This window comes from Oncorhynchus kisutch, linkage group LG6, assembly GCF_002021735.2.
Source record: "Oncorhynchus kisutch isolate 150728-3 linkage group LG6, Okis_V2, whole genome shotgun sequence".
NCBI classification, from domain to species: Eukaryota; Metazoa; Chordata; class Actinopteri; order Salmoniformes; family Salmonidae; genus Oncorhynchus; species Oncorhynchus kisutch.
Window position 1 is genome coordinate 49,574,945 of NC_034179.2, and position 26,305 is coordinate 49,601,249.

The following is a 26,305-nucleotide window of genomic DNA, read 5'->3' on the forward strand; positions in this document are numbered from 1 at the left end:
GATCAATTTTATGTTATTTTAATGGACCAAAAATGTGCTTTTCTTTCAAAACAAAGACATTTCTAAGTGACCCCAAACTTTTTTTAAAAATAATATATTTATTGACAATATATTTTTTTTACAATTAAACAATCATCAAAATATGACACAGATAATGCCCCGTTATTCCTTCCACCTACACAAAACACCATGCTACATGGGGACACATTGTGCCAAACTCTTCCCTCACCAACACAGGAACACCCCCCTCCCTCCCCTCTACCGGTATTAGCTTCCCTGACTAACATAAAAACAAAAACAGAATGGCCTTCACATTCCATGCTAGAAAATAAATTATTCAACAGAAAAACAAATAATAATAATAATACATTAATGAGTAGTAATGAGGCAGCTAAGGTGACTTCTCTAGAAACTGCTGAAAGTCCACCCAGACATCAGTAAATTCAAAGGGTTTATTACATAAATTGTATGATTTTTTTTTCAGACGGAATATAGGAAGATAGTTATTTTAGCCACATCTGCTTGCTTGGCGGAGTGTCACTCTTCCATATAATAGCTGTGCATTTATTGGCTGCAATGATTGCCAATTTAATGAATCTGGTTTTGCTACAAATATTAACTGGTAGAACACAATCATCTCCGAAAAGAATAAGGGAAGGATCTTGTGGTACCGTCATATTAGTGACCTGTGATAAGATCTGAATAATGTCTTTCCAATAATTGCTTAGTTCAGGGCAGGACAAAGTTCACTGTATTAGTCAGACTTAGACATGAGTTAGCTACCACCATACAGTAGCTGCATCCATTATTTAGGTTTGCCCTAGACAATACAGAATACTTTTATGAGCTACAAACTAACTTTCAAATCCGACTTGAAAGCTAATGTTAGCTAGCCTTTAGCTAGCTAGCCTGCCAAGCTAGCATTATCCAGTATAGATACTTTTTAGCTTGTGTTGCCTACCACTTCACGGTTGAAGTGTTGCTCCTAGATGTTTCCACTTCACAATAACAGCACTTACAGTTGACCGGGGCAGCTCTATCAGGGCAGAAATTTGACGAACTGACTTGTTGGAAAGGTGGCATTCTATGACGGTGCACGTTGAAAGTCACTGAGCTCTACAGTAAGGCCAATCTACTGCCAATGTTTGTCTATGGAGATTGCATGGCTGTGTGCTATATTTTATACACCTTTAATAGCCAAATCCATTCATTTGAAGGGGTGTCCACATACATTTGTATATATAGTGTAGATCAATTCTCCAGGAGGAGATATTGCCTAGCCAAGATCTGAAAACGTTTTGCATGTAAAAATTCAACATTTTATACAAGGTTTGTCTATTTGGACATAATTCTGTGGTTGAAATTCCATCCTCAAATATTTTTTTCGAATCAAATATATTTTCCACATAGAATCCACGTCACAATACGTTAACAAACCACATTGAGACAATGTTTATTCAACCAGTTTGTGCCCAGTGGGAAGGCTGTGTTATCCCTCTGAGCTAAAGACAAGGCTCAGGGAGCTAAAGCAAGTCTTTAGGGCTCAGGTAGGGTTACTTACTCACTAAACCACGTCGGTAACACAAAGGTGTACTCCTTTGTGTGTTATAGTGTGACAGTGTGTGACTTCTGTTGCTACTAATGAGTTAGAACTACTACTTTCTGTGAGGGAAGGTTTCTCTCTTCTATAATGTGAACGTATTGCATCCCAAGGATAGAATCCTACTTTTGTCAATGCATTCGTGTGTGTTGACATGTCACTGTGCATTTTCAGGTGCACTCGTCCTTGGCAGTAGGCACACCCGACTACCTGTCCCCAGAGATCCTGCGTGCGGTGGAGGGAGGGGGAGGCTATGGCCCTGAGTGTGACTGGTGGGCCCTGGGGGTCTGTGCCTACGAGATGCTGCAGGGGACCACGCCCTTCTACGCAGAGTCCATCTCAGAGACCTATGCCAAGATCATGAACTTCCAGGTAGGATGGCGACTGAGAGAAGGTCACTTCACAAATTGAACAGGAGAACATGTTGAAGAGTCATCAGAAAATGTACATATGTATCTGTGCATATCGGTGCCAAGAGTGGTGGGAAATCCGAGGAGGAAGGGGTGTTTAAAAATAGCTAATATTCAATAGGGCTCAATCCCAAATCGACCCCTAAGCCCTACACTCTATGCACTTGTGGAGATCTTACATAATTTGATTAGTATAAGCAATATTGTGAAACTTCCACCTAGCTTCCACTTATCAGAGAGCAAGGTAGAGCTATTACGATATTGCTTACACCTGTCAAATCCAATCAGGTCTACACAAGTGCATAGAGCGTAGAGGTCGATTTGGGATTTGGCCATAGTAATCTTTGTGACCATCTTCTTATACATCTGCAAAGACTGCAAAAATGTATATATTGAGCTCAAACCGAAAGAATTGTGAAGAAGAGCTGCAAGCTTGAACTATAAGGAACTAACCATTATGTCCCTCCAGGAGCACTTTGAGTTCCCCCCATCTGGCCCCGAGGTTTCAAACATGGCCCGTTCCCTCATCATGGGGCTCATCTGTGAGAGGGAGGATCGTATGGGGGCTGGGGGCTCTGGAGACTTCAGGGGCCACCCTTTCTTCTGTGGACTAGATTGGGGCTCCCTGCATGAACTTCCAGCACCCTTCGAACCTGAAGTCTCCAACGCCACTGACACTTCCAACTTTGACGTGTTGGACGACTGCCTCAGTGAAATGGTATTAATCCAAAAAGCCGACATACAATCTATATACAATCCATTCAAACGTAAAGGGGCCTAATATGGAGCAACTTCCATAGAATATCAAATCAAACTTTATTTGTGACATGCGCCGAATACAACAAGTGTAGACTTTACCGTGAAATGATTACTTACAAGCCCTTAACCAACAGTGCAGTCCAAGAAGAGTTAAGACATTTTTTACCTAGTAGACTAAAACAAAAACGAATAATAAAAACATAACACAATAAGAATAAGAATAACGAGGCTATATACAGGGGGCACCGGTACCTAGTCAGTGTGAGCGGGTACAGGTTAGTTGAGGTAATTTGTAAACAGTGAGTAGCAGCAGTGTACAAAAGGTCAATGTAAATTGTCCGGTGGCAATTTTATTAATTGTTCAGCAGTCTTAAGGCTTGTGGGTAGAAGCTGTTGAGGAGCCTCTTGGTCCTAGACTTGGCGCTCCGGTACAGCTTGCCGTGCGGTAGCAGAGAAAACAGTCTACAACGCGGGTGACTGGAATCTCTGACAATTTTATGGACTTGCCTCTGACACCGCCTATTATATAGGTCCTGGATGGAAGGAAGCATGGCCCAAATGATGTACTGAGCCGTTCGCATTACCCTCTATAGCGCCTTCCTGTCAGATGCTGAGCAGTTGCCATACCCGGGGGTGATGCAACCGGTCAGAATGCTCGAGATGGTGCAGCTGTAAAACCTTTTGAGGATCTGGGGACCCATGCCAAATCTTTTCAGTCTCCTGAGGGGGAAAAGGTTTTGTCGTGCCCTCTTCACGGCTTTGTATGTTTGGACGATGATAGTTCATTGGTGGGAAGGAACTTGAAACTCTCGACCAGCTCCACTACAGCCCCGCCGATGTTAATGGGGGCCTGTTCGGCCCGCCTTTTCCTGTAGTCTACGATCATCTCCTTAGTCTTGCTCATATTGAGGTAGAGGTTGTTGTCCTGGCACCACACTGCCAGTTCTCTGACCTCATCCTTGCGGGCCGTCTCATCGTTGTCGGTGATCAGGCCTAACACTGTTGTGTCGTGGCCATGCAGTCGTGAGTTAGCAGGGAGTACATGAGGGGACTAAATACATACCAGAGGGGCCCCAGTGTTAAGGATCAGCGTGACAAATGTGTTGTTGCCTACTCTTACCACCTGGGGGTGTCCCATCAGGAAGTCCAGGATCCACTTGCAGAGGGAGGTGTTTAGTCCCAGAGTCCTTAGCTTAGTGATGAGCTTTGTGGGCATTATGGTATTGAACGCTGAGCTGTAGTCAATGAACAGCATTCTCACATAGGTGTTCCTTTTGTTCAGGTGAGAAAGGGCAGTTTGGAGTGCAATTAAGATTGCATCATCTGTGGATCTGTTTGGGCGGTACGCGAATTGGAGTGGGTCTAGGGTGTCCGGGAGGATACTGTGATGTGAGCCATGACAAGCCTTTCAAAGCACTTCATGGCTACCGATGTGAGTTCCACGGGCGGTAATCATTTAGGCAGGTTACCTTTGCTTCCTTGGGCACAGAGACTATGGTGGTCTGCTTGAAAGAGGTAGGCTTGGTCAGGGAGAGGTTGAAAATGTCAGTGAAGACACTTGCCAGTTCGTCTGCGCATGCTCTGAGTACAAGTCCTGGGAATCCGTCTGGCCCAGCGGCTTTGTGAATGTTGACCTGTTTAAAGGTTTTGTTCACATCGGCTACTAATAGCGTTATCACACATATCCAGAACAACTGGTGCTCTCATGCATGCTTCAGTGTTGCTTGCCTAGAAGCGAGCATAAAAGGCATTTAGCTCATCTGGTAGGCTCACGTCACTGGGCAGCTCGCGTCTGGGTTTCCCTTTGTAGTCCGTAATAGTTTTCAAGCCCTGCCACATCCATCGAGCGTCAGAGCCGGTGTAGTAGGATTCAATCTTAGTCCTGTATTGACGCCTTTCTTGTTTGATGGTTTATCTGAGGGCATAGCGGCATTTCTTATAAGCGTCCGGATTAGTCTCCCACTCCTTGAAAGTGGCAGCTCTAGCCTTTAGCTTGATGCAGATGTTGCCTGTAATCCATGGCTTCTGGTTGGGATATGTACGTACAGTCAGTGTGGGGACGACGTCGTCGATGCACTTATTGATGAAGCCGATGACTGAGGTGGTGTACTCCTCTATGCCATTTGATGAATCCCGGGAACATATTCTAGTCTGTGCTAGCAAAACAGTCCTGTAGTGTAGCATCTGCGTCATCTGACCACTTCCACATTGAGCGAGTCACAGATACTTCCTGCTTTAGTTTTTGCTCATAAGCAAGAGTCAAGAGGATAGAATTATGATCAGATTTTCCAAATGGAGGGTGGGGGAGAGGTGTGTACGCGTCTCTGTGTGTGGAGTATAGGTGGTCTAGGATTTTTTTCCCCTCTGCTTGCACATATGACATGCTGGTAAAATTTGGTAAAACTGATTTAAGTTTGCTGCATTAAAGTCCCCGTTCACTAAGAGCGCCGCTTCTGGGTGAGCATTTGCTTCTTTGCTTATGGCCTTATATAGTTGGTTTAGTGCCAGCTTCGTTCTGTGGTGGTAAATAGACAGCTAGGAATAATATAGATAGTGTGGTCTGGCTCCAATATGACGTGGCTCCAGAAGCAAGCCTAAGAAGGGACCTTAGACAACGTATAATGTTAATTCCATGCCAGCATAGGTGGAAAATATTTGACATGATTTTTACATTTGTATCACAAAGCTGTCATCAAGGCAAAGTGTGACTACTTTGAAGAATCTCCCATATAAAATATATTTTGATTTGTTTAACACTTTTTTTTGGTTACTACATGATTCCATGTGTTATTTCACAGTTGTGATGTCTTCACAATTATTCTACAATGTAGAAAATAGTAAAAATAAAGAAAAACCCTAGAATGAGTAGGTGTGCCCAAACTTTTGACTGGTACTGTACATAGGAATGGACATTATACAGTAGGTCATTAACCAATCACAGCACTCCTTTAGAATTGCACATTCAGCTAAACATTCAGCTATTTGAATCAGCTGTGTAATGCTAAGGCAAAAAACAAAATATACACCGGGGGGGGGGGACAGGACTGAATTTGATCACACTATAAAGAGTGTAATTACACCAAGATGATGTCTGTATCATGTAGTTTACGGATCATAAAGTCTTACAGGAGGTGTGTATACGCCTTAAAAGTGCCTTAAATGGTTTGTGATACAAATGTATAAGAGCATGTCAAACATCCTTCCTCCCAATGAAGTTTCTATGTGAGAATTGCCATAACAATCTGAGATGCCAAGAATATTATCCGTCTGCGCTGGCATGGAATTGCCCATACCTGACATGCATATAAAGCACACTAGATGTAATGCTGTCTTTTGTCCTGCAGGAAACACTGAGTGACGTGATGGACAGGGCCCCTATCGGTGTTCACCTGGCTTTCGTTGGCTACTCCTACACAGCTACAAGGTCACATTCATATCATATACTGTCTCAGTATAAACGTCCCTCAAATGAATGGGGTATCATACAAAACTGTGTCAAAACAGTTATGTTTGTTTCCGCCAATTTCTAAATCTCTTACAGACAGACAGGTGCCTTGGACCGCAGTTGTGACATCATGATGGAGATTGACCACCAGCGGCATCAAGGGTTGCCAAGCCTCAATTTCCAGGACAAGCTGGTTGGTTGACTATCCACACTAGCGACTAGCTGAGATGAGTTGTAATAGTCAAAACTAAACTAAATACTAACCACTAGCTAGGCTAGTTAAGTCAATTTGAGTTCTCATGTAGCCGATACAGTTTGTTTATTCAAGAATACTAACTGCTATAGTTAACCTCATCTCAAGTGTGCCAGTCAGCTGTGACACAAATGCTTAGTGCTTCTTGAGCTTGCTGCATCTTGAATGTCTGATGTGTTCTGTGGCATGCATCAGAGAGTTAGTCATGCAAGAGATATTAACGGCTACGAGATTGTTCTTTTCGGGGAACTGATATGCTTACCTTTACCATGATGTGTATTTCTGACACTGAGTGGGGTGGTGTGGGCTTTCAGAGTCAGATGTGGCAGCTCAGAGACGCTCTGACATCTACTGACAGCCTGCCTGCCCTTCTTGAGCTCCCCCTAGCCTTGGAGCAGGGTACTGCAGAGTCCACTCACACCACGATAGAGGAGGACGAGGAGGAGACAGACCAGAATTCAGGACTTGATGAGGACCTGCACAGGTTAGATGAACCCTGAGTGTGCACAGACAGACAGACAGACAGACAGACAGACAGACAGACAGACAGACAGACAGACAGACACATTGATAAGGGGCATTTCTTGCAGTATTGCTCTACTGCTAAAAGTGGGCCTCCCTCACCTTTCCTTTCAGACGTGACAGCTCTGACATCTAGGTGATGTACATGTATGTTATAGAGGTATCCATAATGTCATGATGCAATTTGATATTTAGGTAAATATTCATAGCCAATACCAGAGCTGACTGTATCCACGTATCTCCATAGACGGCTACATGAGGCAGAGAAGAGGAATGGAGATCTGGAGAAGGAGATGGAGAGTCTAAGGGTGGAGATTGGGGGCCTGAAGTCCTCCAAGGAGACAGGCAAGAGACCCAGCACTCATCCCTCCTCATCTCTTCTTTAAAAAAAAAATACCTGAATCATTGCCTGTTCTATCATCCTTCCTTGGGTTTCTGTTCCATCCATTTGACAGATCATTTTGAACCTGTGGCCTCTCTCGTCAAGTTCAGTAAGATAAGGTCTGGCTTGTGTTTATTAAGGCACACAACTGAAAAAGTTTTAAATCGTTTTGCAACGGAAAACTAAAATGAACATTTATTTTTGGACACATCCAACTAGTCCCCCCCCCTTTTCAGTAAGTTCTCTTACATTTGATGTGTACAGCATTAACTCCTTCTATAGACATCTATTGGATATAGCATCTCTTCACAAGCATCAGTGTCTAATATCAAGACAAATGTGAGATGGTAGGAATTCCAGACCATATGAGCCACATACTGTGAAAAAAGAGTGTTGCATAGCAGGAGCAGCATCTGCTTATGTTGGAACCTTTGGCCAGAACAAAACGATAAATATCCCCTCTAAAAATAGGTCTGGTATGCAGTCATTGGCCCTCCCTGACAATAAATCAATACAGCATTATGAGCTTTATAAAGAAGCAGTGTTAGGGGGTCTTCCTCCTCTCCGGGGAAGGTTTCTAATGGATGGATGGCTGGTGGGGCAGGTGCTCAATGTGGAAAAAGTCCCCCCCCCCCCACACACACACACACACACACACACACACAAAGAGGTGACATAATTCCATTCCATTCAAAATAGTTTTCTTCTGCTCCTGTAGCCAAGTTCTACAATATTTTTAACCCATCACATATTGTAGGCTAAGCAAGCTAGAACCACCACAGTAGCTCTAGAAAACTCTAAGCGGTTGTCACGAACCTTGCCGAAGACGGTGCCTCTTCCTGTTCGGGCGGTGCTCGGTGGTCGTCGTCGCCGGCCTATTAGCTGCCATCGATTCCCTTTCCGTTTGTTTTTGGTTATTGGGTAATTGGGTACACCTGTTTTGTATTAGGGTTTGTTTGTAGGGTATTTGTGCGGGCTTGTTTGTGTTACTCTGTGTTTGATGGTGTGAGTTATTCGTATATTTATTCTCCGGACTATTTTGTCCTGTTGTTTGGACCGGCAACTTATTATACACCCTGTGTGTTGGCGTGACTGTTTTGTTGCGCTGGGGAATAAAACTGAAAGAAAGACTGAACCCTGCTCTCTGCGCCTAATTCCACCCACCACCACTCCTAGTTGATCGTAACAGCGGTATTCTGCCTTCTCCCTACAGTTTTCAGCCATTAGCTTCGCCCAAGACTGCCTCATGTGAACTACAACCCCAACGCTGTCTAGAAACGTCAATGTCACACCCTGGTGTGAGCTGAGTGGGCATTCTATGTTTCATTGTCTAGTTTGTCTATTTCTATGTCTGGCCTGATATGGTTCTCAATCAGAGGCAGGTGTTAGTCATTGTCTCTGATTGGGAACCATATTTAGGTAGCCTGCGTTTCACTGTGTGTTTGTGGGTGATTGTTCCTGTCTCTGTGTTTGCACCAGATAGGGCTGTTTCGGTTTTTGTTACGTTCTTTGTTTTTGTAGTGTTTGTATTGATTCGTGTTTTACGTTTGTTTATTAAACATGGATCGCAATCTACACGCCGCATTTTGGTCCGACTCTCCTTCACCACAAGAGAACCGTTACAGAATCACCCACCCCAACAGGACCAAGCAGCGTGTCAACAGGCAGGAGCAGCAGGAGAAGCAACAAAGGCAGCAACAGCGGCGAAATGAGGATTGGACATGGGACGATATATTGGATGGCAAGGGTTGCTACACATGGGAGGAGATCCTGGGGGGAAGGGATCGCCTTCCATGGGAACAGGTGGAGGCAGCGAGGAGAGCAGAGGCAGCTGGAGAGAGGAGCCGGCGATATGAGGGAACACGGTTGGCAAGGAAGCCCGGGAGTCAGCCCCAAAAATGTATTGGGGGGGGGGGGGGGGGCTCACAGGGAGTAGGGTTACGCCAGGTAGGAGACCTGCGCAAACTCCCTGTGCTTACCGGGGGCTAGAGAGACCGGGCAGGCACCGTGTTATGCAGTGGTGCACACGGTGTCCCCAGTGCAGGTGCATAGCCCGGTACGGTATATTCCAGCTCCGCGTATCGGCCAGGCTAGATTGAGCGTCGAGCCAAATGCCATGAAGCCGGCTCTACGCATCTGGTCCCCAGTGCGTCTCCTTGGGCCGGCTTACATGGCACCAGCCTTGCGCACGGTGTAAATTTGCAATTTGTGGTGGAAAATAAGTATTTGGTCAATAACAAAAGTTTATCTCATTACTTTGTTATATACCCTTTGTTGGCAATGACAGAGGTCAAACGTTTTCTGTAAGTCTTCACACGGTTTTCACACACTGTTGCTGGTATTTTGGCCCATTCCTCCATGCAGATCTCGTACATCAGCGTTGTGGCAGCATCATGCTGTGGGGATGTTTTTTATCGGCAGGGACTGGGAAGCTGGTCAGAGTTGAAAGAATGATGGATGGTGCTAAATACAGGGAAATTCTTGAGGGAAACCTGTTTCAGTCTTCCAGAGATTTGAGACTGGGAAGGGGGTTCACCTTCCAGCAGGACAATGACCCTAGGCATACTGCTAAAGCAACACTCGAGTGGTTTAAGGGGAAACATTCAAATGTCTTGGAAAGGCCTAGTCAAAGCCCAAACCTCAATCCAATTGAGAATCTGTGGAATGACTTAAAGATTGCTGTGCACCAGCAGAACCCATCCAACTTGAAGGAGCTGGAGCAGTTTTGCCTTGAACAATGGGCAAAAATCCCAGTGGCTAGATGTGCCAAGCTTATAGAGACATACCCCAAAAGTTGGCTCTACAAAGTATTGACTTTGGGGGGGGGTGAATAGTTATGCATGCTCGTTTTCAGTTTTTATGTCATTTCTTGCTTGTTTCACCAAAAAAATTATTTTGAATCGTCAAAGTGGTAGGCATGTTGTGTAAATCAAATGATACAAACCCCCTAAAAAAAAATCTAATTTAATTCCAGGTTGTAAGGCTACAAAATAGGAAAAATGCCAAGGGGGGGTGAATACATTTCGTAAGCCACTGACTCCTTGCCGTTCCTCAAGTTATAACGTGTTTGTTGCCTACTGGACCCTGGCAATCTATGTGAAATGTTAAATAGTTAACTAGCTAACGAACTAACACACATCTTAGAACTAATGGTTTCCCTCTACAGTATGTTGTTAATTTTCTAAATGGGAGAATTAGGTGAAAATGAGACGTTGCTTGATAAACAAGTGGATTCAGGGATCAAGTGTAGTTGGAGCTGGACCTGGATGCCACTAGAGGTGAAAGGAACACAACACACTTTCCCTCATTCTCACTTGTTCAATACAGTGGATAAAAAGGGGTATGCCAGGTGTACTCTGCCTGAAAGAGATCGATTTTGCCAACAAAGGGTATCATGCTCTGCTGGCACATTGTACAACAGATGTCCACAGGCAGAAAGTGTACAATGTAATAATGTGCAGTGTAGCCTAAAGATATTGCTTTTGTTGTGTTGAACTTGACAGAAACACATGCCATTTTTTACTCAGTTAACGTTTTTTTTGCAGACATGTGGCCTTGTGCACATGTGGCCTTGTGCATCGATGTCTACTATAGCGGCCCCTATAATACAGAAAAAATAGAATGCCTGTTTGTTTCATTCTATTTCTACTTTAAGATGTTTTTTCCCCAAGTGCAATATTTAGATGTGTGTTCACAAGTGTTCTATTATAAAGGCTGTCATGGCTAACTGCAATATTAGTGTATTGTTTTTTCTCAAGACTTGAGTCTAATTTGCAGTTAAGTCTCAGTAACAAATAACATTGGTTTGCTTTCTTTAAAAATGTTTAGCTGTGAGTTAGGTTCACATTAACCACCTTTTATTTTACACACAGAGACTGATCATGTAGATCATATTCTTTGTTGTCTAATTAGTTAAAACCTGCATTTCCCCTTAGCAGGGATAAAAATAAAGAAAATCGGTGCAAAAAAACGTGTCACCTTTTTGGGCCCTCACCAGTTTGCTTCCCTGGAGATTGCGTCAGCTGTGGATGTGCTGGGATGGTATGCAAATTGGAGTGGGTCCAGGGTGTCTGGGAGGATGGTGTTGGTGTGAGCCATGACCAGCCTTTCAAAGCAATTCATGGCTATAGATGTGAGTGCTACGGGAACACTGGTGTTATTGTTCGGAGAATACAAGCTAACTAGTTATTTTGCACTCCATACACATCAACAATGTAATACAGTATCTGCATGAATTTTATAATACTAATAATAAGGAACATACAGTAGGATTACATGATACACTACATTACCAAAAGTATGTGGACACCCGCTCGTTGAACATCTCATTCCAAAATCATGGGCATAAATATGGAATTGGTCCCCCTTTTGCTGCTATAACAGCCTCCACTCTTCTGGAAAGGATTTCCACTAGATGTTGGAACGTTGCTGCGAGGACACAACAGCATTAGTGAGATCTGGCACTGATATTGGGTGGTGAGGCCTGGCTCGCAGTCAGCATTCTAATTCATCCCAAAGGTGTTCGATGGGGTTGACGTCAGGGCTCTGTGCAGGTCAGTCAAGTTCTTCCACAACGATCTCCACAAACCATTTCTGTATGGACCTTGCTTTGTGCACGGGGCATTGTCATGCTGAAACCTTCAAAGGGCCTTCCCCAATCTGTTGCCACAAAGTTGGAAGCACAGAATCGTCTAGAATGTCATTGTATGCTGCAGATTTAAGATTTCCCTTCACTGGAGCTAAGGGGCCTTGCCCGAATCATGAAAAACAGCCCCAGACCATTATTCCTCCTCCACCAAACTTTACAGTTGGCACTATGCATTGGGGCAGGTAGCGTTCTCCTGGCATCCGCCAAACCCAGATTCGTCCGTCGGACTGCCAGATGGTGAAGCATGATTCATCACTCCAGAGAACGCATTTCCACTGCTCCAGAATCTAATGGCGGCAAGCTTTACACCACTCCAGCCTACGCTGGGCATTACGCATTGTGATCTTAGGCTTGTGTGCCGCTCGGCCATTGAAACCCATTTCATGAAGCTCCTGACGAAAAGTTATTGTGCTTTCAGAGACAGTTTGGAACTGGGTAGTGAGTGCTGCAACCAAGAACGGACCATTTTTATGCGCAACGCATTCTGTGAGCTTGTGTGACCTACCACTTCGCGGCTGAGCCGTTGTTGCTCCTAGACGTTTCCACATCACAACAACAGTATTTATAAGGAGCCATACGTCGGTGTTCGTAGGGTGAAACTAAACCAGCATTTCCACACTAGGAATTAAGTCAAAAGTGTGACGGGAACTTCCTCTGCAGGGGCCCTTTAAGGTTTTCAAGAAATACTGGCAATCCCTCTCACCCTTTCCAATCCCTTCATTTTCATCACTGTCTCTCTCTCTCGCTCACTTTCACACACCGATTCACTCACGCAATCACTCCTGCTGAAATTGTTATTGTTGTCTTTTTCACATGGATGGCAAAGTCAGATGGCTCATCAGCCGTGCTCCCACCCAAAACAGTCACCTGCAGCAGTGGCGCTACATAGTCCTTTGCCATGTTCAGTAGGCAAACGTTGTGGAACGTTGCAAATAGAAATGTCATGAATAAGGCCTCCCGGGTGGCGCAGTGGTTAAGGGCGCTGTACTGCAGCGCCAGCTGTGCCATCAGAGTCCCTGGGTTCGCGCCCAGGCTCTGTCGTAACCGGCCGCGACCAGGAGGTCCGTGGGGCGACGCACAATTGGCCTAGCGTCGCCCGGGTTAGGGAGGGCTTGGTCGGTAGGGGTGTCCTTGTCTCATCGCGCACCAGCGACTCCTGTGGCGGGTTGGGCGCAGTGTGCGCTAACCAAGGTGGCCAGGTGCACGGTGTTTTGACACGATAGAGCTAATCCCCAAATCTGGGTGACAGACAACCATATCTGTTCTATAACGGTTCTGTAACGTTTCATCATCCTGAACAGGCCCCTGCTGTCTTGCGCTGTTCTAATATACCTCTCTCTTCTCCAATCACAGAACTGCGTGTCTGCCCGTCGTCTCTTTCTCTGCCTGCCCACTGTCTGGACAATGTAAGCCTTACTCACGCTCTCTCTCTCACTCGTTCTCTCTCTCTCCCCCTCTGAGATTATCAAAGGCTTTCTGAGGGCATATAAAACACATGTTTGGCTGTCTGCTCTGTCAGTTTGGAAACGTCTTGTTTTATCAAGTAATATTAGCCTTGTTTTCCGGTATATACAGAGAATGTGTGTACATTTTCATGAGGATATAGAGGTAAAGTAAAGAGAAGAAAACAAGCTCTTTCCTCCCTCACAATCGACACCAACCCCTATTTATGCTCCTGCATTGTATCCCACTTTATTTGGATGGTCCTCTATAGATGGTTGATACAATTTGCTGGTCTGTACCATTTGATGGTGTTAGGGGTAGGTTGAGATTGGATAAATGTGGCCTGTAAACCATCTGTAGGGTACTATCCAAATAAAATGTTAAAAATGCAGTCTTTTTTGCGTGTGTCACAGCACAGCATGCCACACTCGCCTGGGTCAACATTGCCTGGGGAAAAATATTTTGCTGCATTCAATTGAATTTACCAATGCCACGTGTCTTCATCATCCCCAGGGAAATAACAATATATTTTGTGTCTGCTTTTCTTTCACGGATTTTGTCCCAGACGAGTGCGGCATGCTGTGCTGTGCTGTGCTGTGACTCGCACACAAAAAAAGGCTGCATCTATACCACGGCCTACAATCCTGTTCAGTGGCTGACTGTGAGTGTGTTTCAGGGAAAAAGATCACCCCCTGCCTGTCACTACCCGCTGGTGATCCCTCTCCACCGCCACCTGCTGCTCTTCCACAGGGTAGGAAATGGCAACATCTACATGGGGACTAGAAACAATGCTTTCATCCTAAATTATACCCTATTCCCTATTTAGTGTGCTACTTTTGACCAGGACCCATAGGGGTCTGGTCAAATGTAGTGCACTATATAGGAAATAGGGTGCCATTTGGGACACAAGTGGTGTAAATCTTTAGAGTGATATATGCTTGATGAAAAAATGACTTATTTTCTCTTGTTTCCTCTTCATGTTCTCTATCCCTTCCTTACTGACTGCATCTTTCCTTCTCTGCGCTCACTTGCACTCTCTCCCCATCCTTACCACAATGTCTCCACCTTTCTCTCTCCCTCTCTTCTCCCTTTCCCTCATGTTTCTCCCCTTGTATGCCCCCCTCTCCCTCTCTCCCTCTCGTTTCCCTCTCTCGCCTCTTCTCTCTTCATCTCATCCTCTCTCTCAGGTGCGCTGGCCACAGGAGAGGACTGAGTCCTACCTGTTAGTGTGTGCGGAGGGGGGAGAGCCCCAAGCCTGGGACAGACACTGCTGTGCTGAAATCTCCTGAACCCCCCCACCCCCACCCTCACTATAGTGGGGAATGACAGACTTCTCTATTCCACCGAGGAGTCCTATTACAGTATCTTGGAATGAGAGAGTTTTGAGTATGGTGGGTGGGTGGGTGCTAAAGACAATGCTACTCATGGCACTGAGCAGAGTACTGGGGCATAAATAAACTGAGAGCAATTGGGACAGCAGAACTGGAAACTTGCAGGAAGTTGGACAGACATGGGAAAGCTAATGACTGTCACTAGAAGGAATGAGGAGATATAATAATCAAATGAAGGACATCTCCTAAACTACCAATGGGACAGAGGTAAAAGTGAACACTGAAAACAAAGAAGACACCATAGAAAAAAGACATTGCTGGTTTGAGTGACAGCCAGGGGGGCCAATCAGTATCCTCCATAAGCCAACACTCTCCAGCCCACCTGGACATTGATGCATTTTGCCCAATATTAGTGGCATGACTTATTAACAGCACCATCTAATGGTTATTTACTGTTTGAGTTCTCCATTGTACTTTGTATCTATGCTTCTAAGAGTGGATTGTGTTGAGTCGTCTGAGAGATATTTGTTGCACTAGACTAGAGGCTCTGATTTAAAGGCATTTTAGATAAGCCTGTTTGGAGTACATAAATCACAGCTACAGTACAATATTGAGCGAGCGCTGACTGAAGGTTAAGGATAGAGTAACCTTGTCCCCAGGCTATTGGGAACAGAGCATATAAGCCTGGGATATCAACGAGACTTAAACATCACGAGACTTCCGGGAATGCTTGCGAAATAGACCAAACAGACCAGGCCGGGGGTTGGTGTTTGAGAAGAAAATGATTCCTTAGTTGTTCATTTTCTCAAAATCTAAAGGCACAACCTAGATTCGAGTCAATGTCTTAAGTAGTTGAACATGTTACTAATCCAACCTTGTGAAATTGACAACTTATATTAAAGGGGTGGCTTTTATTAGTCAGCCTGCACATGCAGTTCGGCCCGAGACGACCGTTAGACCTGGGCTGCGGTCCAAACACTTAAAAGACATACCCTCGTCCACTTGCCCTCGTCTTAAGCCCTTGGAGAAATCCCCGTCGCCATTTTGGAGAGTGGTCCAAATGTTTAGCCAAGCAAGGGAAATTTGCAACATAAGCCCGTCAGCTCTCGTTTTAAGTCGGCTTTGCGAGTGTACAATTATGCTCACTCCAGGGCCTGAAACTCCCCATAATTCAATTTGCGACGATTATACATCCGCTAAGAAAAGTCAGCGAAAACTTAAAAACAACATCAATGGAGAAGTCAACATAAAAGTGTGAGTAAAAACGAATGCAAATAAGTTAGAAATTGTGCTACTAATGCACATGACGGCACAAACACGTCTCATAAAAAGTAAATATGTTTTTGTTTGGTTATCTTTTGGAAATTGTAGAAATAAAACATTCTCCTTCAGAAGTTCCAGCTAGACAGGCTAACGTTAGATAGGTCATTCATTTGCTAGCTATTATACAGTAGGCGTATATTAATAATGAATATTTAATATACACTACCGTTGAAAAGTTTACCGTCACTTGGAAATGTCCTTGTTTTTTAAAGAAAAGCACTTTTTTTTGTCCATTAAAACATCAAATTGATCAGTAATACAGTGTAGACATTGTAATGTTGTAAATTACTATTGTTGTTGGAAACGACAGATTTTTTATGGAATATCTACATAGGCGTACAGAGGCCCATTATCAGCAACCATCACTCCTGTGTTCCAATGGCACGTTGTGTTAGCTAATCCCAGTTTATCATTTTAAAAGTCTAATTGATCATTAGAAAACCCTTTTGCAATTATGTTAGCACAGCTGAAAACTGTTCTGATTAAAGAAGCAATACAACGGGCCTTCTTTAGACTAGTTGAGTATCTGGAGCATCAGAATATGTGGGTTCGATTACAGCCTCAAAATTGCCAGAAACAAAGACCTCTCTTCTGAAACTCATCGGTCTATTCTTGTTCTGAGAAATGAAGGCTATTCCATGCAAGAAATTGCCAAGAAACTGAAGATCTCATACTGTGTACTACTCCCTTCACAGAACAGCGCAAACTGTCTCTAACCAGAATAGAAAGAGGAGTGGGAGGCCCCGGTGCACAACTGAGCAAGAGGACAAGTACATTTGAGTGTCTAGTTTGAAAAACAGACACCTCACAAGTGCTCAACCGGTAGCTTCATTAAATAGTACCTGCTAAACACCAGTCTCAACGTCAACAGTGAAGAGGAGACTGGGATGCTGGCCTTCTAGGCAGAGTTCCTCTGTCCAGTGTCTGTGATCTTTTGCCCATCTTAATATTTTATTTTTATTGACCAGTCTGAGATATGGCTTTTTCTTTGCAACTCTGCCTTTTGGGTGGAAGTGTCTGGGAACGAGATTAAGGATGGAGAGATCTGAGGCATGTGTGTCTGTTAACGCTTTCTGGCGTTGTAAAGTTGGGATTAGGTCTGGTCCAGGGTGTTACATGCAGCTTGCTGACAGTGAGCCTTCCTACAAACAGGAAGGCTAAGCACCATAATGACCTTGACCAGAGATAGGTTACACTATAGATGATGTGTACTAAGGATATATGTTGGAGAGCTATGGGACATAAGTCCAGTATAGCCAAGTAACCAACACAAGGCTATTGGTTTGAATCCCAAACTATGTGTCCTGTACTAGCTATTATGCTGTCAACATGCTTTTGTATATACTCCTTGCTGTTTGGTAAGCCATTTTAAATCATATAGGCCTAAAATGTTCCTTTGGACATTGAGGCATGTAAGAGAATTATACTGGATTTTGAGAGAAACTGTATAGAGTACCACAGTATGAGTCATAATACCCACAAAACCTAGCCGTCAAATAGGGAAATGGTTCCAATCGTTTTTTTTCACCATTCATTTTTCCCGTAGGGGATTTTAGAAACACTTATAATAAGGGCTGTGTTTTGTGCAGGCTTACCCTGGCGTGATGTTTTGATAGATGTGTAAATCTCTCTAGGACAAAGTGACTTAAATCAATATATTTACCTGTTTGACCTCTAGGGTTATGGGTATTATGACACCTTCATCGTGGGGCTGTATACTACAATATATGCACTGTGTACTGTAGGTTGCAAGGCCTTTTGTATTTGAGCAATACTTGAGATGTGCATGAGGAAGAGCACGATTGTCACTCACTGGGTACGATAAAATGTCATACATACATTTGTGACTTTGTTTTGTTTAAAAGAGGTGGCATTATACACGGAGTATACAAAAGATTAAGAACACCTGCACTTTCCATGACATAGACTGACCAGGTGAATCCAGGTGAAGGCTATGATCCCTTATTGATGTAACTTATTAAATCCACTTCAATCTGTGTAGATGAAGGGGAGGAGACATGCTAAAGAAGGATTTTTAAACCTTGAGACAATTGACACATAGATTGTGTATGTGTGCCACTCGGAGGGTGAATGGGCAAGACAAAACATTTAAGTGCTTTTGAACGGGGTATGGTAGTAGGTGCCAAGCGTACAGATTTTATGTCAAGAACTGAAACGCTGCTAGGTTTTTCATGCTCAACAGTTTGCTGTGTGTTTCAAGAATGGTCCACCACCCAAAGGACATCCAGCAAACTTGGCACAACTGTGGGAAGTATTGGACTCAACATGGGCCAGCATCCCTGTGGAACGCTGTCCACACTTTGAAGAGTCCATGCCGCAACGGATTGCGGCTCTTCTGAGGGCGAAAGGGAGGGGGCGGGGTGCAACTCAGTATTAGGAAGGTGTTGCTAATGTTTGGTATACTCAGTTTATATATATATATTGTATTACTGAGATGCCTTAACGTTTAATTGCACATATTTAATAATCTTTTGGAAACCATAGGAATTATACTAATAAAATCTTTATTATGGATCTATCTCGCTTGGCTCATGAATGAAGTGCGACATAGCCTATAGTGCCCCTATGTGGTCGAAAAATTATGAAACGCATTGTCAAACATGCATATTTTTAAGGGAATTATTACTTTTTGCTGTGACAACTACAATACATGGCCTAAAGTATGTGCAAAAGCACCCCTTCAAATTAGTGGATTCGGCTATTTCAGCCACACCCGTTGCTGACAGATGTATAAAACCAAGCACACAGGCATGCAATCTCCATAGACAAACATTGGCAGTAGAATGGCCTTACTGAAGAGCTCAATGACTTTCAACGTGGCGACGTCATATGATATGATATGATTCACGACTGTCTTGGCACATTTGGACCACAAACTATTTATACATCTGGGTGATGTGGACACCAGGGAACTTGAAACTCTCGACCTGCTCCACTACAGCCCCGTCAATGTTAATGGGGGCCTAGTCGGCCCGCCTTTTCCTGTAGTCCACGATCAGCTCCTTAGTCTTGCTCACATTGAGGAAGAGGTTGTTGTCCTGGCACCACACTGCCAGTTCTCTGACCTCCTCCCTAGAGGCCGTCTCATCATCATTGTCGGTGATCAGGCCTACGACTACTGAGTCGTCAGCAAACTTAATGATGGTGTTGGAGTCGTGTTTGGCCACGTAGTCATGGGTGAACCGGGAATACAGGAGGGGACTAAGTACACACCCCTGAGGGTGTGGAACATATTCCAGCCACGTCTCGGTGAAACACCCTGTCGGTGAAACGCCATGTTGTAAATCAAGGGAGAAGATTCAGTTCTGCGCTCTCAAGATTCAGCAAAGGAATGGTCTTTGTTTCAACAGACGTTTTCGCTTTGAAACTAACATGTTCTAACACCGTAACTGTGCTCCTGGCAACAATTTAATTACACTTTTTGTCGACGTTTACTGACACCGGCAATATTCAACGGGTGTTGAACGTTCATAAATTCATAATTTATTCTGAGCTCTTGCACGCTCAGATAAGAGTGCTCTGAAACAGTTGTTGCAGTGACATTCTATTGAAATGGATACTTGCATAGTGGAGTCTTTTGTTAAGTTTTACTACGCAATACATTTTTTAAAAGCTGCGTTAGACAGGATTACCTACACATACTGACCAGCTCAAATAGACAGAAGCATCAATATGGCAGACCAATCCAAACTCGCCTGTTGGCATGTCCAGCCCACTTTTTATCTCAGCCAATCATGGCTAGCGGGAATGTTGCGGTCTTTTTCTGTGGCTAAACCGACTAGGCTCGTAATTTAACCATTTTATTCGTATTTACAGATGGCATACAAATTTGTTGTTAGGGCACAAGAAAATTCACATGTTCGAGAAGGCATTTCTGCCAGAAAAGGCATTTATATATATTTTTTAAGTTTACATTCAAACAGCTCTCCTGTGAAGTAGTGGCCTGTGACATATGCCTAGTTTCCTGAAACATTACGAACATTACATGTACCTGAGCAGAATCAAGACGTACTCATCGACTATATCACCTTTTACGTGGGCTACCACAAGGAGCACCACGACTTTCCCAGCATGAAATGTAGGATAATCTGACTGATTTTGTAGGATGTAGTTGATGTAGGATATGAACTGGCCTGGGTTCAAATACTTAATATACTTTTCGGGACTTTTCTATTGGTTTATTAAGCCAGGCAAGCTCAAACAAGCACATATAAAGTATTTGAAAGTGATTCCCCAAGTATTAAAACCCAGCTTTGGACGTGAATGATGGTGACATATAATGTGGGTGATATAGGATGGGAACTCATGTAGGATATCACTGGTGATATGTAGCCACAGTTGCTTTCTGTCGGCTAATGTGCACGCAATATCACTAAGGCCAGGAGTTTTTCTTGGCCATTTAGGTCAGGACAAACTCCTTCCCACAATGATAGCTGTTTCATATCAGTCACATTGCATGCAACGCTAAACCTTGATGGTATTCCAAACAGAAAATTGTGAAAGATTCAAGACCCGTATGCGTAAATTGTCTCAGAGTAGGAGTGATCTGTCCCCCACCTGTCCATTTAATCTTATTTATTATGATCTAAAAGGCAAAACCGATCCCAGATCAGAACTCCTACTCAGAGACGCTTTATTAATACAGGCCCAGAAGTTGCAAATTGGTGGGGAGAAGTGGTATCTGGATTTTCTGTGTTTTTTACTGCTTTTTCTGTGTGAAAAGAGCCATGCTGATAGACTGACGTCAAAGGGACAATAGATACTTAAAAAGTGACTACACAGAGGTATGGCTGTACCATTTGTGTACAGCAGTCACTATGGAGGATGCATGACACCCAAAAGAACAGTAATTAAGAAACCCCCTGACTCATCCCTAGGTCCAAATAGAAATTGTGTAAGTGTAAAAGTTGTCAACTTGTAACAGTAGGATAAACTTCGGTAGCGTTTTCCTCAGATTTGCTTTATTAAAGTCCCCAGGTACAATCAATGTGGCCTCGGGATATGGGGTTTCCAGTTTGCACAAAGTTCAGTGTAGTTCCTTGAGAGCTGTCACGGTGTCGGCTTGAGGTGGAATATGCAGGCCTGAAAATGAGTTAATGTGGTCGAAATTTGATAGTAAGTTATACCAAATCAGGAGAACAAAAGGACTTGAGTTCCTGTACGTTGCCACAATCACACCATAAGTAGTTAATCATGAAACATTCACAAGGACTCAGGGCCAGACGGATTATCAGGACACGTACTCAGAGCATGCGTTGGCCAGCTGGCAAGTGTCTTCAGTGACAATATAAACTTCTCCCTGACCGTCTGTATTAACTACATGTTTCAAGCCGACCACCGCAGTCACTGTGCCCAAGAATACCAAGATAACCTTTCTAAATGACTATTGACCCATAACACTTACACGATACGGCCCCAACAGATCCACAGAATCACTGGTCACTTTAATAATGGTACACTAGTACTTTAATAATGGTACACTAGTACTTTAATAATGTTTACATACTGCTTTATTCATTTCATATGTGTATATACTGTATACTATTCTACTGTATTTTTGTCAATGCCACTCTGACATTGCTAGTTCTAATATTAATATATTTCTTAATTCCATTCTTTTACTTTTAGATATGTGTGTAATGTTGTGAATTGTTAGATATTACTGCACTGTTGGAGCTAGGAACTCAAGCACTTCGCTAGACCCGCAAAAATGTGATTTGATTTGATTTGACATGATGCAATCTCTATTGCACTCTACAATGCTCTTTCCCACCTGGACAAAATAAACACCTATGTGAGAATGCTATTCATTGACTACAGCTCAGCATTCAACGCCATAGTGCCCTCAACTCATCACGAAGATAAGTTCCCTGGGACTGAACACCTCCCACTGCAACTGGATCTTGGACTTTCTGAAGGGCCACCCTAAGTGGTGAGGGTAGGCAACAACCCACCCGGCCCCTCGGGGGAGCGTGCTAAGTCCCCTCCTGGACTCCCTATTCACCCACGACTGCGTGGCCACGCACGACTCCAACACCATCAGTAAGTTTGCAGAAGACCCGACAGTGGTAGGCCTGATCACTGACGACTATGAGACAGCCTATATGGAGAAGGTCAGACACCTGACAGTGTGGTGCCAGGACCCCCAGATCCACAAAAAGTTCTAGAGCTGCATCATCGAGAGTATCTAAACTGGCTGCATCACCTCTTGGTATGGCAACTGCTTGGCATCCAACCGCAAGGCGCTACAGAGGGTAGTGCGTACGGTCCAGTACATCACTGGGGCCGAACTCCCTGCCATCCAGGACCTCTATACCAGGCTGTGTCAGAGGAATGCCCAAAAATGTGTCAAAAACTCCAGCCATTCAAGCCACAGACTGTTCTCTCTGCTACAGCACAGCAATTAGTACCAGTGCTTCAAGTCTGGAGCCAACAAGGCCCTGAACAGCTTCTACCCCCAAATCCACAAGACTGCTAAACAAGACTGCTAAATAGCTAATCAAATGACTACCCAGACTACCTGCATGTTTTTTTATTGAACCTTTATTTAAGTAGGCAAGTCAGTTAAGAACAAATTCTTATTTACAAGGATGGCCTACCCCGGCCAAACCTGGACGACGCTGGGCCAATTGTGCGCCGCCCTATGGGACTACCAGTCCCGGCCGGATGTCATACAGCCTGGTTTCAAACCAGGGACTGTAGTGACACGTCTTGCACTGAGATGCAGTGCCTTAGACCGCTGCGTCACTCTGGAGCATTGACCTGTTTTATCACTAACTCACTGGCTTTTTTGCACATACGCTGCTGCTACTATCTATTATCTATCCTGTTGCCTAGTCATTTTACCCCTACCTATATTACAGTACATAACTAACTCAATTACCTCGTACCACTGCACATCGCCTCAGTACTAGTACTCACTGTATATAGCCATGTTATTTTCTATTTGTGATTAATATTTGTTATTCACTGTGTATTTTCTCTCTCTCTCTATCACCTATGTGAGAATGCTATTCATTGACTACAGCTCAGCATTCAACACCATAGTATATATAGTATATATATATAGTACCAGTCAAAGTTTGGACACACATACTCATTCAAGGGTTTTTCTTTATTTTTACTAGAATAATAGTGAAGACATCAAACTATGAAATAACACATATGGAATCATGTAGTAACCAAAAATGTGTTAAACAAATCCCAAAAATATGTTTTAGATTTTAGGTTCTTCAAATGGCATTCTCTCAACCAGCTTCATGTGGTAGTCACCTTTCAATTAACAGGTGTGCCTTGTTAAAAGTACATTTGTGGAATTTCTTTCCTTTCCTGTGTTTGATCCAAGCAGTTGTGTTGTGACAAGGTCGGGTTGGTATACAGTAGACCATTTGGTAAAATACCAAATCCATATTATGGCAAGAACAGATCAAATAAGCAAAGAGAAATGACAGTCCATCATGACTTTAAGACATGAAGGTCAGTCAATAGGGAAAATGTAAAGAACTTTGAAAGTTTCTTCAAGTGCAGTCGCAAAAACATTCAGGCACTATAATGAAACTGGCTCTCATGAAGACCGCTACACGAAAGAAAGACCCTGTTTAAGACTTGTTTACCTAGCCACTGCCAGCAAACACTAATAACTGTAAAAAGAGTCATATTAGTGGTCATGTCATTAAGCTTTACAATCTCTTTCACATACTTAGAGATGATATGAATATTAAAATATGCTGGTAAATAATCCCAAAGTGTGGATTGTCGTCTGTGTTTAGACTACTTTCATTGTAAGGAAACCAACAATTGTGGCAAAGAAGGGGGTCGAGTGATAAATGGCAGATATGGGAGAGCAGAACTAATAAACGGGCTCTGCCCAATCACTAAAATGGCCACCCCTGTCAGAACTACAGATCACAAAATGGCCGACCGCCAAAACTACAAGTCCCAGAAGCAAGGGGAACCCTCAGAAGGTGGAGCCGACCCACAGATAAAGGGTCAAGAAAAACCAGGAAGAGAGAGAGAGAGTGCTGGAAGGATCTATGAACAATAGAGAAAGAGACAATAGAGATTGGCTGGATTTACCGTGTATGAGCTGGATTGTTTTGGACTTACCTGTTGGCGTTTGGACCTGGACCTACCGAGAACCCGATTCGTGTACCGAAACCTGCTATCCTTGACCTCTCCTACGGCCTGGGTGGACCAGGACGGAGAAACAAACACACAGGTACTGTCCTGTTCGAAAGAACTCTCATTCTTGGGTGATTTTGTGACAGTTTAACACTTAATTTGTGACAAACGCTCCTAACCTTGAAGAGGTTTGCCACACAATATATATTGTTTTTAGGGTGAACTCTCCCGTTAAACACAATAAAACTTGGTAAGGAAACATAGGTAATTTAAAAAATTGGGGAATCTACCTCATCAAGCAAAATAAAATGTTACAAAACCATAGTGGTTACAGAACAAGACCAATCCCATGATGCCTCACTACTAGCCTCAGCTTCAGTCCCTGATTAGAGGGAGGTCCAGAGTTGAGTTTGAGAGCTTTAGAGGAATGCTTTAGTTTTAGGATTGTTCAACTTCACGTTCTAGTTCAAAACCATATTGCCCATTCTTGTTAGGAGTGTTTTCTGGTTACAGGCAAGCGGCTCATGAATGTAGCAAACAGACAGAAAATGTATGAATACTGTAGTGTGTAATGTGTATTTTTTTGTATATGTATATACATTATTATTATTAAAACAGTGTGCAGGTGTGGTTGGAAGTACTTGTTTGAACAATGTTTTATGTTGGACCCCAGATGAGCTTGACTTTAGTTACTATGGATGCAGTGAAATTAAACCTCCAATTTGACAAGTTTTATGTTTCAGTCAGACCCTCCACACTTTCCCTCAAACTCTACTGGTATCTAGAACTGTACCTGTCTCTCCCACAGGCCAGAAAGGTCATATGGGACCCCACACATGCACTCGACAAAGAGTTCCAGCTGATTCCACCGAGGAGGCGTTATAGGACTGAACAGATAAAAACATTTGTTTGTGCCTGTCAATAAAACTGCTTAGCAGCAGGGGAGACATTAAGGCAGACGAGGGAGAAAGCAATGACGGACAAGAGCCTGGCCTGTAGGCCTTCATCATGTGGAACTGCCACCTAGTCACAGCCATGAACTTATGAACTACTTGTGTGTGTTGGGAGTGTACAGTGTGATGGGGTGTTATTCTCAATTGATTCTATGTACTTATGTGGAAGCAGCAGCACTCTCTACTGTTCAAGTCATTTACGTAGGCAGTGCTTTTCAAATGGTCACACTTAAACACTGATGTTTTTATTTTTATATAATCCAATTTTATTGGTCACATACACATTTTTATATTATTTAAATTTTACCCCCTTTTCGTGGTACCCAATTGTTTGTAGTTACTATCTTGTCTCATCACTACAACTCCCGTTGATTTCTACTCATTCCAGGGTTTTTCTTTGTTTGTACTATTTTCTACATTGTAGAATAATAGTGAAGACATTAAAACTATGAAATAACACATATGGAATCATGTCGTAACCAAAAAAGTGATAAACAAATCTCGGGAGCGACGGCTTGGGAGAGACCAAGGTCGAAAGCCATATGTCCTTCGAAACACAACCCAACCAAGCCGCACTGCTTCTTAACACAGCGCGCATCCAACCCGGAAGCCAGCCGCACCAATGTGTCGGAGGAAACACAGTGCACCTGGCGACCTGGTTGTCGCGCCCTGCGCCCGGCCCGCCACAGGAGTCGCTGGTGCATGATGAGACGAGGATATCCCTATCCGGCCAAACCCTCCCTAACCCGGACGACGCTAGGCCAATTGTGCGTCTCCCCCTGACCACTGCCCTAGACCACTGCGCCATCCGGGATGCCCACATACACATATTTAGCAGATGATATTGCGGGTGTAGTGGATGTTATAGCGGGTGTAGCGAAATGCTTGTGACGCATTTAGCCTTGGTGCTAGACTTTCTCTACTTTATACCAAGTTAACAACAAAGGAATTGGCTAAGGCAGAAACAAGTAAAGTTGCCTGTAGACGCTAATCTAAATGTTGCATCTTCCCTACTAATGGTTAAGGTTTGGGTTGGGGAATGGGAAGTTGATCCTATATCTGTACCTAGGTGAAACTTCACTCCGGAGTATTAA

General features: G+C 43.7%; 1 protein-coding gene across 2 annotated transcripts in view; it reads left to right on the forward strand.

Moving 5' to 3' along the window:
• Positions 1–17,954, forward strand: part of dmpk (DM1 protein kinase) — a 37,891-nt gene extending 19,937 nt beyond the window's left edge. The window contains exons 7-15 of one of the 2 annotated variants that reach the window (XM_020485845.2): positions 1,775–1,972; positions 2,480–2,728; positions 6,114–6,193; positions 6,311–6,407; positions 6,782–6,951; positions 7,237–7,334; positions 13,373–13,425; positions 14,028–14,213; positions 14,650–17,954. In XM_020485845.2, coding sequence (XP_020341434.1) covers positions 1,775–1,972; positions 2,480–2,728; positions 6,114–6,193; positions 6,311–6,407; positions 6,782–6,951; positions 7,237–7,334; positions 13,373–13,425; positions 14,028–14,213; positions 14,650–14,751 — 1,233 coding nt within the window. In that variant the 3' untranslated portion in view covers positions 14,752–17,954. The remainder of the gene's footprint in view (positions 1–1,774; positions 1,973–2,479; positions 2,729–6,113; positions 6,194–6,310; positions 6,408–6,781; positions 6,952–7,236; positions 7,335–13,372; positions 13,426–14,027; positions 14,214–14,649) is intronic. The other variant, XM_020485847.2, reaches the window with a different exon arrangement.
• The last annotated feature ends 8,351 nt before the right edge of the window (positions 17,955–26,305 follow it).